At 39.5% G+C, this 21275-nt stretch overlaps 1 protein-coding gene across 1 annotated transcript in view; it reads left to right on the top strand.

Annotated features, from left to right (window-relative positions):
• The window catches only part of parga (poly (ADP-ribose) glycohydrolase a), a 135743-nt gene extending 114669 nt beyond the window's left edge, over window positions 1–21074 (top strand). The window contains 5 exon segments of the mRNA XM_085970540.1: window positions 5799–5878; window positions 10554–10614; window positions 15863–15938; window positions 20839–20920; window positions 20923–21074. Of these exon segments, the coding sequence (XP_085826666.1) occupies window positions 5799–5878; window positions 10554–10614; window positions 15863–15938; window positions 20839–20920; window positions 20923–21059 (436 nt within the window). The 3' untranslated portion in view covers window positions 21060–21074.
• The last annotated feature ends 201 nt before the right edge of the window (window positions 21075–21275 follow it).

Genomic DNA, 21275 nt, shown 5'->3' with positions numbered 1-21275 from the left:
TATTGTTGTCCTTGACTGGTGCACAAATTGTTTATGTAAGTTCATTGCAGTATTAGTACAGTAATTATATAAGCCCAGCCCAGATTGACCATCACCAATTATTTTTTTCAGATTCTCCTCCCGGTGCAGCCTCTTAATTGCATGGCCGAAACTGAAAATTTGCCATACAGGGAATTACTGCTGCAAATCATTTAACATCAGACAAAACCCACAATTAAAATAACAGTCAGATATATAGTGTCATATTTTTTGAAAATTGGGACCTTTTATTTGATAGGCTCATTTGCAGGCCTCTCTGAAAGCTATCAGCATGTTTTGCAGGCAGACTTTTGTTGCCATTGCTTACATTTCCACTTTATAAAATATTTTGTGTTCTCCAAATGCTTTCAGAGCAAAAAAAATCAGTGACAGTATAATTTACTAATACATTTTGTTTTAAAATTGTACTATTCTGTGCAACCAATTGAGTTTGTGACTTGGATTACTAATATCCACGCAGTATTTGACGTGAGTAAGGAGACAGTGCTCTGATTTGGTTTTTGCTGAAGTTGTAAGGTTAAAATATTGACACTGGCTCTTCACAGCTACCCCTAACAACATACATGAATGCAAATTAATGGTTAAGTTTAGAGAAATCCACTGGCCTATTTATGTTGTGCAGTAAATTGAACTACACTCTTCAGTAAGCCTTGAAAGAAATGTAATAGAGCCTCTAATTTTGTTTACAACTTTGCCTGCAGTCTATACTTAACACACACATATAATTTTACCTAGTTACCAGAAAACTCTCGTTTAAACGGCACCTAAATATCCGGAATTCTCTATTAACCGGCAAAATGCTCACTCCGAAAACAACACCTCAATAACCGGAAATGTTGCCGAGTCCGAGTCTCCCGCGGTGGCCGAGTTAGTCAGTGGGGGTAGTTCTCCAAACTGCCGCTACTCGGCTTCTTGGCGCTGTCGGAAGTCCGAACACCTCAATAACAGGAGTCTGACTCTCCCACGCTGCCGGTAGGCTCTTCTGATCCGCCATTTTACAGGGGTACTGTGTGTCTCCCACGCTGCTGGTAGTCATTGCATTGCATTACCCTCAACTGGCAGTACTGTACTTAATCAACATCTTCCACCATCCATTTAACACAACATTCTGTAGGTGAGTACCCAATTACTGTATACTGCACATTTCTTGATTTTTTAAAATTTTTCTTTGTTAAAAATAGCCTCGGTAGATAACCCTCTCCGTCATCCGGAATTTTTGATCAACCGGCAACACGCCGGTCCCGTTGGTGCCGGATACCAAAGAGTTTCCTGTATATGAAATGGGATGGCATTACTCTGAAGTGGGGAGATAATAAGCTGAACTGTACCACTGTTTGCCGCATTAAGTGCATAATCTTTCAGGTTGTGTATATGGGTAGTGTCCACACCATCTATGTCCTTAGTCTGCATATAGTACGTGAGGGCGTGGTAGACATCACAAGATTTTTTTGGTGAATGTCTCTTGATGCTTTTGTTAGGCAAAAAATGTGAGTAGTTATGTTAAAATTAATTTTATCACACATACCCCTCATTGTGCCTGTTATGTGCTTTCATGCTTCTGGTATATTTGTATTTTAAGCCTTCTGAATATTAAAATAATTTTTCCTGGTTATATTTCAAGCTACTGAATTTGGCTGGAATATGCTCCTCCAATGGCACAGTAGATAAGTGCACTGTGTGGTACTGAGTCAAACAGACCAAGAAGCTTCTAGATTTGTGCTTTTGTGTATTGAGTGGGAACATTTCTGCAGGGGCAATACTGGTCATCAGAATCAGCCTCTGTGTTCTCAAGCTAGGGTAAGAAATGATTGGCCGCCAGTCGCCCGTGATCATATATTCAATTCAATTCAATTCAATTTTATTTGTCATATATGCAGCAGACGTGTGTACTGCACAATGAAATGTTGATTTTTACGAGTCCTCCCAACATTGGAATAAATATGGCATAACAATGATAAAATACTAATAGAAATACAGTAATAATAAATAAAACAACAGTAATAAATAATAAATTATTCGTTCATGAGTCTTATGGCCTGGGGGTAGAAGCTGTTTCAAAACCTGCTGGTACGAGACCGTATGCTTCGGTATCTCTTACCGGACGGGAGCAAGGCGAAGAGGTTGTGGCTGGGGTGGCTCGCGCCTTTAATGAATCTCAGGGCCTTCCCCCGGCACCTCTCGGGGTAGATATCCTGCACAGCAGGTAGTTTAATTCCTATAGTATGTTGTGCAGCTTTCACCACCATCTGTAGAGCCTTGCGGTCTGTGGCGGTGCAGTTGCCATACCAGGTAGTGATGCAGCCGGACAGGATACTCTCGATGGTGCACCGGTAGAAGTTGGTGAGAATCTGGGGGGCCATTCCAAATTTCTTCAGTCTCCTGAGGATATAGCCCGGTGATACAGACTAGGTAGGCTCTCACATGAAGACTGGTCAGCTGAATGAGGTAGCAGAGAGCTGTATTGCTTTCAAAACTGTATTCCAGCATGAATCTACACCTTCAGAAGCAGAGGGGAGGAAATTAAAGAGAAAAAACACATATATCTGATATAAAATAGTACAAAAGATCACTTAATTTGTAAATCAATTGAAATGTGAATCTGAACAAAAGTGCATTTGCCTGCTCATTTGGTGTCCATTTTATGAAATGGAAATAACTATTGTAGCCACTTCAGCAGAATTCGCAATAGAGATGGGATTTGATTACCAAATCAGATAATGAGGCTTTCACATCTGTAATAACAACAGGAAATGCTGGAAAAACTCAGCAGGCCAGGCAGCATCGGTGGAGAGAGAAACAGAGTTAACGCTTCAGGTTGATGACCTTTCGTCAGAACTGGGGAAAAAAGCAGGAAATGGAAAGCAAGTTTGGGGGCTGGAAAAGGGGGGAGGGGATGAAAGAACAAAAGGGAAGGTCAGTGATAGGATAGAAAGCAGGAGAGATTAAGAGACATTGAGAGATATTAAGAGATATTCAAGGCAAGGGGAGGTGGTAATGGGACAGGTTAAGGAACAAATGATGGCTCTAGATGGGGTGTGAATTGCGCTGGCAGAATGAAGGGCAGCTGAAGGGAGGGAAGAAAAAACAAAAAGTGTGGATTAAAAAAGAAGAAAATATATATATGTGATAGGGGCCGAGGTTATGATCTGAAATTGTTGAACTCTATGTTGAGTCCAGAGGGCTGTAAAGTGCCTAATCGAAAGATGAGGTGCTGTTCCTCGAGCTTACGCTGAGCTTCCATGGAACAATGCAAGAGGCCGAGGACGGTGAGGTCTGAGTGGGACTGAAGCGGTGAATTAAAGTGACAGGCCACCAGGAGATCGGGGTCCCCCTTACGGACTGAACGGAGGTGTTCCGCAAAGCGGTCACCCAATCTGCACATCTGTGCTCCTTGATTGAATTGCACCCAGCAGATTGATCAACAATTGTTTTTTGTGACTCTTGAGGCCCTTTTGTGCTGGTGCCAGTGGGCTATTTGCACTGCTAGTATGGGAGCTGGGGGGTCTTGTTAAACCAGTGCCGACTTCAATATGAGCCACTGATTGGTTAAAAGTGGGTTTTTCCACCATTTGGATTTAGCAATTCCAGCTGGCTTACATTGGGTTACAGCTGGCTGCGCGAGACCTCCGTGGTGCAAACACCACTACCAAGAACGTAAAGGGGCCTTTTGGCGGTAGTTGTACTGTGCTGTCAGTCTGAGACTTGAAGGTGCAGATTGCATTTCACAGCTGGCGAGACCTGTTTCATTGCCTTCTGTAGTGATGTTTCCTACAGCTTGAGTGGCTTGTTAGACCACTTCATAGGACATTAAAGGTCACCAGTGTCATGTGTAGGCCAAACCAGGCAGGTTTCCTTCTCTGAAGGGCAATAGTGAACAAAGTTGAGTTTTTAAAACAATCCTTCTTTCAGTGTCATTTTTGTTTCTGGTGACCATCCACAAATTACCAGAATTATTGGATTTAGTTTCCCAACTTGGTATGGTGTGAGTTGAACTCACTGCCTCTGGGTTGTTAGTCGAGTGCATTAATCACTATGTTCACATCCATGTATAGAACTCCACTCCAGAAAAATTGTTTGTTTTAAGAGCGCAGAGGGACAACCTGCTTTCTCAACATATAAAAAGCCTTTGCATAAGTCAGTAAGGTGCCCCCACGCAGTGTCAGGCCCCGAGATGTGTGAAAGGCCTCCCTGAAGGAGTTTCACACCACTGCATTCCACAGTTGGATTGACTCCTGACACCAGAGTTTACTCAAATGGAAACTGCTTTGCAGTGATATAATTGTATCCCAAATGTTTCCTAGTTTAAGTAAAAGCCATTTATTTAAAATCAATGCTTGTAACAGGCCATATTTAGAATATGCATATTCAAAGTGGAATTTTAATAGTTATATATTGAGGCTTATAAAAAAAATATGAAAATTGATCATTTAGCAAAGAATTACAAGATGCAGCATATAAAACTTTCAGAATTATTAAGATAAAATGCAAAAGGTAACAGAAAAGTTACATTTGAACAATTGAATTAAAACAAACCTTGTCACTACTCAAATTATAGAAAATAAACCATTCAGCATCATTAAAGAGAACGATCCAGGCATCAACTGGGTAATTATTTGCATAATTGGATAACGTCATTAATAATTAAAAGATGAAAATCACTCCGATGGAAGTTACCAAATATCTTCCTTAAGAGAGCAGGATAGTTAATTGAAAGTGCATTGGAGTACTCGGGCTGTACAAAGCAGCATGGCTATGTTTAATGTCTATGGGATAGCAAATTGGAAATAATGTTTTCCCTTAAAATACAACGCACAATAACCAACAACAGAAGGAAAGTACAGTGCACTAATATTCAGTAAACGGCTTTAAATAGTTTTGTCACTGTGCTAACTCTAATATATAAAAAGTAGGGATTGCCCAGGAAGCTTAGTTATCCTGAAGGCTATCCTGTATCAAAAAAACGAGTTTGCCCATAAGGCATGCAGCAGTTCACCCGGCTGATGAAAAACACATGTCACTTTAGTTTGGCAGTGAAATCAGTCGAATACTGGAATCGGCTTTCAGAAATGATATCTATAGCCTGAAGGGCTTTTACTGCATCAGCCTAGATTTAGCAATTTCATTCCCAACCTTGTTATTTGAAAGGCCCTGAGAGTGATATTTATATCTAGGAACAATGACATGATGTAGAAAGCAACTAAATAAGCTGTGCAGTCGGATGAGGGAGCGAATACTTGTCATACAATAGATTAGCATTTACTGGGGTCTGGCAAAGGAACAAAAGACAATGGTATTACATTCAAGGGTTTTCAAAGTGGAGCATTACATTATTTGGAATACTGCTTGAGGGGTTAAAAACATAAAAACAAAATTAAAATGAGCATGAAAGATACACAATTCATGAAGAATTTCCTTGGGTATTCAATGGTTTCAAAGGCTTTTTTGAAACGAATGAGACCAGTGAGGAGTAAAGAGATGAGAATTAATGTGTATTTCTTTGTTACAGCACTAAGCTTCTTTTGTCACGATTTAGAGTACAGTTCCAGTACCCCTGTACCCATGTTTTATTTCATTACAATATTCAAGGTTGCTGCAACCATAATCATTTATTTAGCCAGATTGACATTATTTGTATGAGAAATGTCTTGAGCCATTAACACAAATTTGATTTTCTTCTTGTCTTTCTCCTCCCTCTCATTTGTTTTTGTTGAGGAAAAATGGTTTCTTGAGTTTTAATACTGCTCTAATTACTTTCTCAGATTGTTTGAAGGATCTTCACTCAAGAAAGCTGAAAAGCTTAAAACTCTCTTCTGCTATTTCAGAAAAGTCACAGAAAAAAGTAAGTTCATACTAAGAATAAGTATTAATAGTTCTTCATTAAGCTTCTGTAAATAAAATAAAATTGAAAGATCAAAGCTTTCATGAATGGACCATCTGAATTCCTATTATTGGTCCTGTGGTATTAACTATTAAGCATATAGGGCATCATATAAAATAGCAGACTGAAGTTCAAGTGCAAAGTGCCATACAGTAGTGAAACATGGATTCACATTCTTAATTCTCCACATCTGAAATGTTGGTCTTAGTCATTATGGTGAAGGTTACAAAACAGAAGCCAGGATCTTATCAAAACATATAAGATTGTGAGGGGGCTTGATCGGGTGGATGCGGTGAGGATGTTTCCACTGATGGGTGAGACTAGAACTAGGGGGCATAATCTTAGAATAAGGGGCTGCCCTTTCAAAACTGAGATGAGGAGAAACTTCTTCACTCAGAGGGTAGTAAACCTATGGAATTTGCTGCCTCAGAGAGTTGTGGAAGCTGCGACATTAAAACGGAGATAGATAGTTTCCTAGCTGATAAGGGAATAAGGGGTTACGGGGAGCGGGCAGGGAAGTGGACGTGAGTCTAAGTTCAGATCAGCCATGATCCTATTGAATGGCGGAGCAGGCCCGAGGGGCCGTATGGCCTACTCCTGCTCCTACTTCTTATGTTCTTATGATCTTCGCCATAGGGAGGAAGGGAAAATAGTGAGCATTAGTGCGCCTCCACCCGCCCCCCCGCCCCCCCCCCCCCCCCCCCCCCAGGTCACGCCTGTGCACTTCTGACCACTTATTTATAGAGTGGCATTGTTGGGGGACTGAGAGCACTGTGGTGTGCAAGCCTTCGGGAAAAGTAAAATAAACTAAAAATGAGACCTATATAGATTTTTCCAACAAAAAATGTATCCTATTGTATATGTGTCAGGAAAAAAAATAAAGTTAAATGGTAGTTTTACAATTAATCTTCCGGTAGTAAAATGAAACAAAATGTAGGCCTGAGTATTCATATCTCTCTCTTAGCATCCAGAAATTCTAAGTTCTATTGCAGAAGGCACGTTACCTACTCGGGTGTGGGAGTGGATGTTTAAGGTGGTTCTGCTTTCTGCAGAATTAGCCCCTTGATACCACTGGGGAGGAAGATCACTGCATCAAATTAGGAATCGAAGGACAACTTGCAGATGGGAGGTAAAATAGAAATCTGACCTCCCACCAATCTAAATGTTCAATTTTGTTTTGTAATCTAGCATTGCTTTATCCATTAAGATATGAAAGCATATTGGGGAAATCATAATTTTTATTTCTGACACAACTTGTGTTTTGAGATAACCGTTAACAGAATAATACATGCCAACGTGCTTCTTAGAGTCATCTGGATGCCAAGTGATAGTAGTTAAATTTGGAAAAGTTAGCTAAAGCTTGGTCAGAAAAGTAGATTTTGAGGACACTTTTGAAAGAAGTGGGGGGCGGAAGAGAGAACAAAGCATGAAAGGGACACTTCTACAGGGTTAGGTTTCGCAGCACTCCAAATTACAAGCAAAGTCCTCACCACAAACAGCTACTCTCATGTTAGTAAAAGACAGCAGATCCGTGCACACAAAAGCAATATGCACAGCTCCTTGATTTTAGTAATTTGAAACAGCAAAAAAAAGCTAAAGAGCAGCAAGAAGAAAAGCATAAGCTCGTGGTAGTTCGAACGTCATAGGTGAAGGAAGTGACATCATCGGCGAGTTCGCACATTTGCAGAAAATAATGTGGGGACCGGCACAATCGCCCAAGTGAATCATTGGTGCGATCAGCGCGTTTCAGGAAGTGGCCACAGAATGTCACTATTCACTCTGAATAAAGATTTAGCTCAGTTTTGAGACCAACAATCCTTTTTGAAAGATATAATGCTGCATTTGCTACAGTCTCATCTGGCACGTGGACAGGAGAATCCTTCAATCACATCCAAAATGCCTCTCAAATGTACCAGTTAAATTAATTCTAGCCAAATGAATTACTATACTGTCGTTTTGCCCTGCTCTAAGTAAATCTTAAATGGTTACGTAGAAGGTAGCACTAAATGTGCCAGAAAATTGTCTCGGCAGTTTGTATCATGGAAACAAAACTTTGGGTAAACCTGTTGCTAAAGAGTTGTTGATTTGAAGACTGCAGCTTGCATTACTGATGCTGCATGATAACCCTGACTCTGACACAGTTGAGACTCATTCTATGTGTGCAGTAACATTGCATGATTGAGTTTTAAGAATTTTGCTTTTGAAGATGTGTGTAAGACACCGATTAGGGTAATCACATTGTCACCAAGCTTTTCACTACAAATTAGGGTCTGCCACAGATAGCTATTTGGGTTCATTAGCGTCAGCCGCCCCCTTGAGCAGTCTGGTCGCCTGCTTCTTGTGGAAGTTGATTCCCACTGCCCTATATCTACTAGCGTGGTTACGGGACCCAGGAGGGTAGCAATGAAATTCCCCTGTGTACTGAATCGATCTCTGTGCCGTACGCACATGTACTTGTTCAATGTCTCTGAATGGACCGAGTTAACACTGGGCGAGAAGTTTGGTTCGAATTGTAAGTTGCTTTATTCCACAATAGGTAAAATACATAGAACAATGAAATTGATGAACCATTTGATACAATTGATAGCATTTCTGTTCACGTACTGTTACGAAATTAAAGAACACGAGTGCTAGCCCACTCTCGTGGGTCAGTTAAATAGAAAGAAAGAAGACTTGGAAGCGCAATCTCGCTGTACCCCGTCTGACCACGGTTTGCAACCTTTGCAGCCTTCAGATGTTCATCTCCTTCTTGGTGCTTGTGTTTTAATTTTTTAAAAGCCTCTCTCTCAGCACTTACCACAATGAAAAAACATTTGAATACCCAAGTGTAAAGTGTCCTTCTGAATAACCAGATGTAGCTAATGATTTGTCCATTGTTTGCCTCCCAACTGCATTGTAATTGCTATTTGTCTCACTAACGAAACCAGAGTGTCTTTTGACACCACTGTATCAGCCAATGAGTTGCACTGTGTCAGCCAATGAGTTGCACTGTGTCAGCCAATGAGTTGGAGGCAGGGCGGGATTCACAGAAGGACTCACAACAAAGCAGACAAAGGGTCTCTACAAACTACAGCAAACAGAACTCTTGACCGAAACTACAGCAACGTCTCCCGATAACAGCAAAATGCAGTGCGTGGAGGATAGTTACATAATGCAATTTATGTTTGTAAAATCAATCCCCAGTCACTTGCTACAGTGCAGTCTCTGGGCGTGGTTGACTGGGGAATTTCCCATTTATCTCCATTCTGTCTGGGAATAGTGGTGTCACTATGCAGCCTACTGATACACACTCAGAACATAAGCCATCTTGGGAAGTTAACCCCATTTTGGCAAGTTTTTGCTAAAATACCATCTTGACCTATCTCATGTCGAAGTCCTTTCTGGGAGAAAATGGTCAAAGAATCCCAAACGGTGACATATTGTTTTTGGGTTTAGTTCCAAGCAAGAAACACAGCTTGACAAGCCAGACTGGACTAATCTTTGGCTCCTACTTAGCTAGTATCTCTCATTCTTTGTATGTAGTTATCCCAAGTGTCACATCCTACACCTTCTGAAGGTTGCTCTTGTGGTGTTTGGATTTCTCATTCAGTTGACTGTATTAAGTTTAATACAGGTACATAGAATTGCATAGCGTTTACAGCACAGAAACAGGCCATTCAGCCCAACATGTCTATGCCGATTTTTATGCTGCACATGAGCACCCTCCCACATTACTTCATCTCACTCTATCAACATATCCTTCTATTCCTTTGAAAAAGTTAGGCCTTGTTCATTCAAGTGTAAGTTAATTTTTAAAGGCGTGATAAGTCTTAATTACTGCCAACCAACCTCTCTGGCACTAACTTTTGCAAGGGTGGTGTCTCATTCCTTCAGATTTTAATTATTGTTGGAGATTTTTAAAAATTAAAAACTTTTTTTTCACTTTTTTTCTTTGTCTCTTTTATCTCTCTCTCTCTTAATCCCATCTTTCTTTCCCTCTCTTTATTTCGCTTTCTGTACATGATTTACATTGAATTAACTATTCTAACTTATACTTCCTGGTTTAGACTGCGTTTCTCAGTAAGGATTCTTCAATCTGATGGGTTAAGGAGACGCAATGTTGCTTGCTCTGTTCACACAAGTCCCAGATCCCTTGTTTTTGCTCTCTAATAACTGCAAGTTCCAATGCAAAAGCCCACAGAAAGTCTGTGGACAAGTGTAATGAACAGCTAACGCTGTTTGTTCGCCTGACCGCAAAATCCAAGCCAATATGTCTCATAGCAAGGGGGAAGGGTCCATGTTGAGAGTCCTTAGCGGGGCAATGTGCCTAGTTATTTCTCCCTTTGCAGTGATAACCTTATGGTATGTGAAGGATAGGTATGTTTGAAGAATGAGGTGTGTCTTCTGTTTCATGACTGTTTATTGAATTTTGAAGTAAGAGGAGATTTGGAAAAAGTAATTGGAGAGGCAACAAAAGGCACTTTGTAAAAGGTAAATGTGTATTTTCAGTATCTCTTGAAAAGAGGGATTTGTCTAACAGTGGGACGTGTGGTTCTTTTGCTAGGTAAATATTGTAAATGTTGCATTTATTACAATATTTTTAAGTGTGTTTATTATTCTGTCTCTTTTATTAATTTCCTTTCCTTTTTTGTCTTAGAGCCTACTGGTCTAGTAACTTTTCAGAGACAGTGTCTTCAGAAATTTCCTGAATGGGAAAGGTAAAAAAAAACTCTGCCGACCTATATTAAGGTTAATTTATCCAGCTAACATTAACTTCAGCACAGTTACTACTAGTATCTAGCCATCACATTTTGCTCGGTCATTGCTGTGTTTGGTGTGGCTCTGTTGAAAAATGATTGAGGTTGCCAATAGCATATAGCGCTTGTACCACTTAACACCTGCCGCTTAGACCCAACCTGTGGGCAGAATTCATATCTGTGGGCAGAAATCATGTTCATGCCATCCAAGATGAAAGCTAGCTCAGCGCATCGCATTGCCTGCACTTAAATCAAGTCACACTTGACGGTTGTCACTTTCCAACTCTCAGAAAGCCTACATTTCGTTGTACTGCACTTGTGCACTAACAATAACAATAAAGTTGATTATTATTATTATATTGAATAGCTTTTTGTTGTGGTATAGTTTTAGTATTAATAAAATAGCACAGTCGTTTCTTTTCTTTGTTGGTGGATAAAAATCCAATCTAACAAGAAATTAAGATGAAAAGAACTGGTTACCAGCTGAGCACACACAAAATATGTACATTTTAATAAACTTCATCACTTACTGGTGCTGTTCCTTGACACTGAAATAAAAATCTCAGAAAAGTAAGCGCATAATAAATCTAAGTGTTGCAAGAATTTGTTTTTATCTAGTATTGCAGATTGATGTGACCATATCGGTGTTGGTGCTTGATAAATGGACAGCCCTAAGGATGTAGCTTTGGAGTTTATTCGAGAGCAATGTAACTAAAAGTAGCCACCGAGAGAGCCAACATCCCAGTCCCCTGGCACTAGCAGAGAGTGCTGTTTGATTCAGTAAAGTGCAAAGGAGACAGATTCCTTCAAGCTTCTGTTGCAAGCGTGAGTTATGAAGGACAAGCACTCACATCAACTGAAAGGCCTCCGAAAAAGAATGAGATTGCTAAACAGCAAGCAGAGAAAGCCAGTCAAATCTATAAATTGCTGTAGTGCATCTGACGAGGAAAACTCATTGTGTGTGTTTAAATAATTTCTATTATACTGCGTTAATGCTGCTGGTGAAATACTTTTCTGCCTTTAGCTTGAGGGTAGTTTGCTAATGTTAAATTTCAAGATCTGTTGCACTGGGATTTAATTGACATGTTTTTAGTGCATTAAAAGTCTATCGGGATAGTCAAACAGATGTGGTATGACTTCACCCTTTTGTAAGGTTAAGTCTTTCTTAAAAAAAAAAATTTAAAAAAAAATCTGCCCACTTTTTGGGGTTTTTGGAAGAAGTGTAGTATCTCAGAGTCACTACTACCAAGAGGTAAGATATAGGTTCTCACCTAAGATTGGCAACCGGAGAGATCAAAATCTCAGAAGGGCTGAATAGGAGAGGATCCAAGTACAGAGAAAGCAGCCCTACAGAGATACGGAAATTGGTCAGTGAGCCAGCTTGCCTCCGTCTCTTGGGGCTTTCAGCATTCAGTTTAGGAGTGTCAGTGACAGAGGCCTAGGACTAGGTTACAAGCTCAAAGAATTGGTGCAGTGTGACCCAAAAGGGGGAGCAAGTTGCTTACAAAATGGGAGAAGGGAACAAAGAGTGAATTGTGGAGAGAAATTTGAGTTGACGTTTCGGGTTTGACCCTTCTTCAAAACTTTTTTGAAGAAGGGTCAAACCCGAAACGTCAACTCAAACTTCTCTCCACGGATGTTGCCTGACCTGCTGAGTTTTTCCAGCATTTTCTGTTGTTATTTCGGATTTCCAACATCTGCAGTATTTTGCTATTGCAAAGAGTGAATTGTGATGCTTTTAAGTAGTTTATTTCTTGACCTGAATCTAAGTTAACCTTTTGAAGAAATTAACATTTATGATGAAATTGTGGCCATCTTAGTTCAGTTCTGTTCTTGGTTATGAAAATTAAAATCACTGTTTAATTAGCCAATTTTACTGAGACAGAACCCAGTTTTGGCTGCTTTATGTGTAACTTATTTGTTTCATTGAGTGTGTGCTCCTGTAGTGCAAATATTTTGCATGTTTCACAGGTTTGCTTCTGAGTGTGCACGTCCTGCACCTTTCGCCCACTGTCTTCAGGATTTTTGAATTTTCATGTGGATAATTTCCAGGCAAAATATTGTTGCTTAGAAAACAGCATTAGAAATAATGAGCATTCAATCATTTTTAAGTAATTGCCTCTTAAATGTAAAAAAAAAAAGGTAAATTTAAAAAATGTGCATACACACACATGGGTCAGAAGATGTGTGTGATTAGGGACCTGATCTGAATATTATTTTAAAACCTTCCACTTGAATGTGTTCGTTTCTATTTACTAGTCGTTTAAGCAAATATCTGATGACTAGCATCAAAAGAAATATTAACTTCCTTTGGGCAGACCTTGTAAAATACTAAAAGAATATAAAATACAGGATGAGAAAAACTCTTGCACCAAAAGAAAGACCACTCCATCCACTCTGTGAATATATTGAATTGAGTCCAGGGGTAAAGGAACGTATTATAATAATAATAATCAAATCCACTGATGTACTGTTGTCACAGAAAAATGGACACTGGTAGAATTTGATCCAAAACGCTGGCTAAAAATCCCAGAAAAATTCAATTTCACCCCATCCGCCACCATAAATGAGCGGGTCAGTTAATACAATGTGTGTCACATGGCATAAACCAGCATGTCCTACTTTCTGTGAGTAATGTCTTGGGAGATCCACTAAAAAGCCTCCCAGTAGCCATCCAAATATACGGCTGAAGTTCTGCTGTGTTGTAGATACATCTGTTAACAACAAAACAATTATTTGAAAAAAAATGTGACAGGCTTTACTGATTTTTTTTAAATTCCATTGATTTTACAGCACTATTAAACAGTTAAACATATTTATAATGTGTTAATTTAGATTTCTGGCAAATAATCAAACTTGCTGAGGTGATATTTTTTCCTTTATCATTGTTTTTAATAGACAAGAAAAAATGGTGGTAATTTTGTCCTCCCAGATGGGTTAATAGCTTGAATACACAAGCAGTAAGGCCTTATTGTCAGTTTGGACACTGAGTGCAAATTTATTTTCATTGGTGGTGGCCAGTAAATTTATTGCAAAGCATTAGCTTGTGTAAATTCATACCTTAAGCACTAAGGATGCTCTTTGTTATGAATGTAATTTGCACATGGGATATAACTTGCAATACATGAAGCTAACACAGCACTGAGAGTATGCTACGGTTCATAGTTTGGAGTTCAAGGTTCTACGGGATTCGATTTTTCTTATTGTGACAAACTTCCATTTTCTTTCAAGGAGGTGGTTTATCCACGTTTGATTAAAATGACTTGATACTTGAAATTTCATAGCTCCAGTTCACTTGACAGATGCATACAGCCCAAGGCAATCTGTCTTATCTAAATACTTGGACTAGTATATTTGCACAGGTATAATTGGATATTTTTCCAAATTTTGCTTTGGAAATGAAAATGAGACAAACAGCAATCTGATGAGGCCCTGATTTGTACGTATTGTTTTAATGATGTGCTTGACTTCAGGACCAGGTTTTTGTCTTCTGTTTACACTATTTGTAATGGGGTGTTTTTTTCAGTTTTCATGATTAAAGTAATCATTTGGAAGCTTTTTCGTATTTCCTTTATACAATTTGTCTAGTTTTTAAAAAAAAAAGTAATGTCTGTCCAATTTTATGTATGTGGACCAGTGATCTTCATAGAGTCATAGTGTCATATCGGCACAGAAGGAGGCCATTCGGCCCATTGAGTCCGTGCCGGCTCTCTAGAGCAATCCAGTCAGTCCCATTCCCCCGCTCTATCCCCATAGCCCTGCAAGCCTATTTCCCTCAAGTGCCTATCCAGTCTCCCCTTGAAAACATTAAGTGTTTCCGCTTCCACCTCCTCCGTCGGCAGCAAGTTCCAGGTCCTCACCACTCGCTGTGTAAAAAAAGTTTTTCCTCACATCCTCCCTGTAGCTCTTGCCCAAAACCTTAAATCTGTGTCCCCTAGTCCTTGTACCATCAACTAGTGGGAACAGCCTTTCCCCGTCTAGCCTATCCAAACCCGCCATAATCTTGTACACCTCGATCAAATCACCCCGCAACCTCCTTTGCTCTAATGAAAACAAATCCAGCTTTCCAACCTGCCCTTGTAGCTAAGATCCCTCATCCCCTGAACCATTCTGGTAAATCTCCTCTGCACCCTCTCAAGTGCCTTCACATCCTTCCTAAAGTGTGGTGACCAGAACTGGACGCAATACTCCAGTTGTGGCCTAACCAGTGCTTTATAAAGGTTCAGCATAACTACTTTTGTACTCAATACCTCTATTTATGAAGCCTAAAATCCCATATACTTTGCTAACCACTCTCTCAATATGTCCCGCCACCTTCAGGGACCTATGCACATTAACTCCCAGGTCCCTCTGTCCCTGCACACTCTTTGAAACTGTGCCATTAAGTGTATATTGCCTCGCCCTGTTCCTTCTGCCAAAATGCATCACCTCACACTTCTCTGTATTAAATTCTATCTGCCACTTGTCTTCCCATTCTGCTAGCCTTTCTATGTCCTGTTGCAGTCGATTGGTATCATCCTCACTGTTTGCCACACCCCCAAGTTTGGTGTCATTGGCAAATTTAGAATTTCTACTCTGTATTTCAATATCCAGGTCATATTTTTAAAAAAGCAGTGAACTTTGAAAGATATATTTCTTATCCATCTCAAATTATATCACTGCATTAATAAGTTAACAAAAGAAAAATGGATAACTTGGAATTCCAAAGGGAGCTAATTTACTTTTTAGTTATAAATTGCAGTCACTATCAATAAAACGTCAGGCAAGGATATATAGCAGAGTTAAACCAGAATGCAGACAATCAAATTACAGGAAACTTTTTTTTATCCAGCACCGCGCGTGGTGCCGGTTTATCAAAAAGTCCGGATTACAGAGAGGTATAGTAAAAGGTACGAGAGCCCCGTACACGGCCACAGATCCAGGCGTCCCTGTTGCATAGCAACAGGTGCAGGAACCCCGGTTACACGGCCACAGATCCAGGAACGGCCACTAATATGAAGTAAAACTTACCTGAACCTACTCCTGAATTTTGCCGGTTAACAAAGATTTCCGGTTATTTAGGTGCCGGTAAATCGAGAGTTTCCTGTAGTTGAATATTCCAGAAAAATGCCTAAATAAATACCCAGCGTAAATTTCAACAGCACATTTGTTTCTATGTAAACCGGTTGGATGAATTAGATTTATTTAATTGCAATGTCCTTGTGTTCAGGTCCACGAAGAAGCTGACCAGACTGCACATCACATGTGAAGGGACAATTGAAGACAATGGACATGGCATGCTACAGGTAGGAGCAGAACAAATGATTAAAGGAAGCTATGAAAATTGGCTGATTACCAAAACTGCGTTGATCATTGTCCTTCTTGATCCAACCAATAACAGAGGAATGCTGTACATGTAAAACAAAATATTAAAATAACATCTACCTTCTAATTGACATTTCAGCAGTGTTTTAATAAATATACAGCACTATATTTTAAATACTAGATTGCAATTAGAAGGGTTTTACAGTTCAGTATTCTAGAAAAGATTCATTTTGGGATCAATTTTTCCTACATAAAAGTAGTCACCGTATTTCAAAAGTAATTCAGTGTTTTGTTGCATTTTGACGTGCTGAGGCACTATAGAAATACAAGTCGTCTTATCATTTTACTGGGAAAGCTGGACCCAGCAGTCAGCAAGCGTTAGAGTTCATGGTCTTTTTCTGCAAGTCTAGAAATTTACTCGTTTTTGCACCGTAACAAATCACTTACTTCAGCCATTGAGTTGCATACAAGCCTCATTAGCATGTTTCCATGGTATTCCCACAAAGGTGATTGGGTCTACCGCCATGAGAGCAAGCAAAACCTATATTTTGGGATTCCAATCAGCCAGCCTGGGAGTCTTGAATACTTGAATTTTTTTATTGTGCTGCAATCCTACTTATATTTTTAACCTTCCTAAGCAGCCTAGTCCATAACAGTACCCTGAGAAATACCCCTCATCAAAACTGATTTCAGCAAGTGGTGGTTAAACTTCTGCACGCAAGGGACGGGTACCAGGCACCCATAACATCTGGGATAAAACGCTACAGTTAAGTGAAGTATTGGTGAGGCTTTATTAGTATTTTCTGAAGGATTTCTGCATTGATCCAGAATATTGAGGTGCAGCTGTGTCCGTTTTAAGTTCCTGGCGTAAACATGCAGCTCTGTCTCAAACATTTAGCAACTCTTGTGGTGCTGCTCCACTAATAATCTTGTGCGAGTGTCCACCCGCAGTACATTTTGATTGAAGGTATCATGTAGAGGGCAACTGGAATTTGAAATTGCTTGATTCCTGATTGTTAGCTCAGGTTTCCAAGCTGCTGCTTATTATATGGCAGCAGATCTTCACACTGAGAGACTGGTTTTTAAATTGACATGATAGCCTTTTCCAAGGGCATGCTGATAGATTATTAGTGCAGCCTGAACGCTGCCCAGTTGCCTGATGGCTTGTGGGTCAGTTTATAGGTCTACCAGCAACTGCGATAAGTGTGGCTGTTTGTGCTACCCTGCAAAGTTCACTATCCACTGAGGCAAAACGCAAAGGCTGTTGTCAACACGACACCTTTTTAAAAGGTGTCAAGCCATTCCACCACCAGGTGGTTGAAATCTCGAAGCTTAATTTTTTTGGTGGGGGGGGGGGGGAGAAGAGAGATGGAATATAGAAAACAGCTGGTTATGTTGTATCTGATTTTCACTATGCAAGGGAGATGAGCCTAATTAGATAATGCACAGACATGTAACGCTAGAGAGTTCAACCAAATACAATTATGAGTGAATAGAGGTTGCTTAACCATAAAGCACTACTGGGGGAGAATGTACAATCACACTACACCCTGGGGATTAACTTCCTCTAAAATAAATCAAAATAATTCTCAGTCTAGTAGCCTTTTTGTGACATTAAAAAGGATGAGCTTTTAATAGGCATTGCCTTAAAAGTTTTAAGGAATTACAATAATGTTTGATTATAATCACAGGACTCAACATCCTTGGAACAGTATTTCAAGAAGCATACACAATGGTAAAATAGAAAATAAGCTACAAGAATAATATTAAAGGTTTTGTATAACTCTTTAGCCTGTCTGGTTTAATATAGTAATCAGAGATGGAAAATGAAAAGTGCTTCTGAAGTTGCCGAGGGACACAGTTAGATTAGCATCTGAATAATGCAATGCCTTTTAAAAGTGCATTCTGCTTGTTGCAAATTGGAATGAATTACAGGTACATGAAGATGCTGGTGGTCATTGAGAAAGTCTACTTAAAATCTTGGCCCTGAGGCAGCTTCTATCATTTCTCCACTTCATTTTAACATGCTTGAAGGAGCTGCAATGGCAGCTGTCATCTGGCAAAGTCGGAGACCAGAGCAAAGCTCTGATGGGATCATAGCCTCATCTCAGTTCTCTCCCTTTTTTTCCTGTTGAATTTACAAAGAGCTTTTAAAGGACTCTGTGGCTTTCAACATGACAGCATCAGAACTGATTTACAGAAGTTCAGATTTAATCTGAAGCTCAGAAGTGTGATTTAGCCAATTAACCCTTGCAGTCTTAAACTAGAGGCTTTATGATTTGGTATTAATGGTAGAAAAAGGAGACAGATTTCTTTTTCATATTCTATTTCTTCAGAGTGTTGTTACTGGCGCTCGAGACAGTAACAGAATGCAGGGTAGCACCTGCAACATGCGTGCGGATCCTTCCTCCCCTGCACATTCCCAAGCTCAGTTGTACACGTGGGGGGACAGGCATTTTCACACAGAAAACTGTGCATCAGGATGCAAAGCAAATGTGTGATCATGCAGACTTTTAGTGTATTTTTGAGAAATGTTTTCCCCTTCCCTCCTCTCCTGTAGGCATTGTTTTTTTTGCTGGGGTATGTATGGCCATGCAGCCCTGATTACAGATTGTTTACAAGAATTTGCTTTTAAAATTGTGAATTGGAAAACCTGCACCTTACAAAACAATGCTGAAGTTGCATTTGTGTATAATATTAATGGTGACCTTGAAGTGAACAAATCAAACAAACATCTTTTTACAGCAACAGGTTAAATTAGTTCTGCTTGTTTTATTGATTCGGTTCAATCTTGTTCTATGTTAAATGCTGTTCACAAGAATGTAACTGGGCCATAAATAACAATGGTTTTCAGTACTCTATCGCTGTTCTGATTAATTATAGTAGAGGTAGATACACTGGTAAATTAATTAAAATCTTGAAACTGTTTTACTAGTTTTGAAATCGGGCCACAGTGATTGGCTATTTTATGAAGTATTTACCACTTTCCTCATTCTCCTGGCTCTGCTGGTACAATTCCTGGCTGAGTGACCTGTTCCCAAATCTCTGCCAGTGCCCCCTCTGAAACCTAAGAAAGGTGTGATAGTAGCCCAGGCTGACTCCAAAAAAATATGACCATGTAAGTTGCTGGACTGTCATAAAATCCAACTGTTTTACTGATGCGCTTCAGGGAAGGAACCTTCAATGTGCCATCCTTTTAAATTGCGTTGAGTACTCCTTTTAATAGGCAAGGTGCAGTAATCTGTGTATACTCCTAATTGACATGCTGTGCTATGACTCATTAGTATGTAATTAACCTACCTAATTAGTGTTACAATGTGCATATTTAACTGAAACTGGATTGTAGTAGTCAAAAAGGAAAAAAAACTGTGAAATGAAGGTACTGTCCTTACTTACCTTGTTCAGAGTAAGTAATGAGGTAAAATCTATTTTTTATTGATTAGTATAAATATTAATAAACTCTAATTAAAGTTCATTTAAATTGTTGCGCAGCTTAGCTTACAGTGCTCAGCCTGTCACATGATATATGTGAATACCTCCCAGCCATTATCGTTTCCTCCATAAATGTGATCTGTTTCTGTATTTTGTTTTGAACATATTTTTGTTGTAATATGTATTTTTGCTATGTGCATTCAGGCTATGAAAAAACAAAATTAATGTAGTTGAACTGTGGGCTGGGTGATCTTAATTACAGTGTTGGAAAATGTTTTCAGGCAGTAAGTGTGTTGACTAATGATTGCGCTATTTATCAGAGCAATTAAGAACCCTTATTTGGAAATATTAAGATTTCTAAAAATGGCTATTGTTGGGAAAGATTTTTAGTAATGATTTTAAAGTATCCATTAGAGTTTACTGCATACAAGGCAAAGGTGTCCAGTAAACGAGAAATTCAGCATATTAAGGCAAAAAGTAAATTAAGCTAAATTAGCAGTGCTGCCAGAGTATAATTGAAAAACTGATTAGCTGTCAGTTTGTGCTGATTTGTGTTTCTTCATGACGATTAGCCAGTAACAAGATGCTTCGTTACTGTTCACATTTATATCTGTTAGCCATGTCAAGTTTTTCAACTAGACTGTGTTTTTTCAACTGGACTCTACCGTCTGGGTGAGCGGGTAACCAAAGGCAAGGTGAATCCTTAGTTGGGAGCATTTTCTCCCATTCCGCTTAGCAAGAGACCAGAGAACAAGGTGCTGGGAAATAATACAAGGGACAATGGCCTACAAGAGAAGGTGAAATTAAATATTGAGGCAAGGGCGAATATTCATATGATAGCAAAATACTGCGGATGCTGGAAATCCGAAATAACAACAGAAAACGCTGGAAAAACTCAGCAGGCCAGGCAACATCTGTGGAGAGAGAAACAGAGTTAACGTTTCAGGTCAATGACCCTTCGAAGGGGTTTCGACCTGAAACGTTAACTCTGCTTTCTCTCTCCACGGATGTTGCCTGGCTGCTGAGTTTTTCCAGCGTTTTCTGAGAATATTAATGTGTTTGATTAATCAGTTTTGGGAAGATCATCACTTCAGACTTAAAAATAGCAGAGCAATGAATTCGATTGCCACTCAACATTGTCAGTGCAGTGGTTCCATCCCTCATGTCCTTGTCCCAGCCCAGATCATGTCTCACTTTCACAAGTCCATCAGCCAACCACTATCTCACAGAATAAAAGTCTTGCGTGTTTTCCTGATACTTGTGACCCGATCTTCACACGCTGGGTCGGAGGGAGTGAAGTTTGCTTACAGGAGTGGTCTATGCACTGCCATGAGGCAGATATCTGGTGAAGCCAAAAAATGCAACAGCAAGATACACATTCAAATTTCATTACTTGTCGTTAATCCAAAAATTTAAAAAAAAACACACAATATCTTATTTCACTTTCAGGTGGACTTTGCAAACAAATGTGTTGGAGGTGGCGTCACACGTGCTGGCCTCGTGCAGGAAGAAATCCGTTTTTTGATAAACCCGAGCTCATTGTTTCACGGCTGTTTACAGAGGCTCTGGACCACAATGAATGTCTCATCATTACAGGTTTGTTTTCTTTCTTGCCCATTCTTGACGCAACATTTTGTAGGTTGACAAATTGTAAAAAAAAAAAATCTTGATTAGTTCTGTAGCATTGGACGAAGTAGAGAGACAATGAAAATTCCTCAGTTCAGATTTAATTATAATTGAATATAATCAAAGCTGCTCCTGAAAAAAGATTCTACTAAGAATCTACTTTAGTCCATTGCTTTGAAAGTAAAATGGTGCACTTTTTAAAGATTTCAGCAAATTTTGGCTGATTTCCCTGCTGAACACTTCTCAAGGACCATTGCACT

Source organism: Somniosus microcephalus, chromosome 29 (genome assembly GCF_052327205.1).
Source record: "Somniosus microcephalus isolate GS21.2 chromosome 29, FLI_Smic_1.0, whole genome shotgun sequence".
Taxonomy (NCBI): domain Eukaryota; kingdom Metazoa; phylum Chordata; class Chondrichthyes; order Squaliformes; family Somniosidae; genus Somniosus; species Somniosus microcephalus.
The sequence above is the reverse complement of the archived record's forward strand: the minus strand, read 5'-3'. Positions and strand labels throughout refer to the sequence as shown.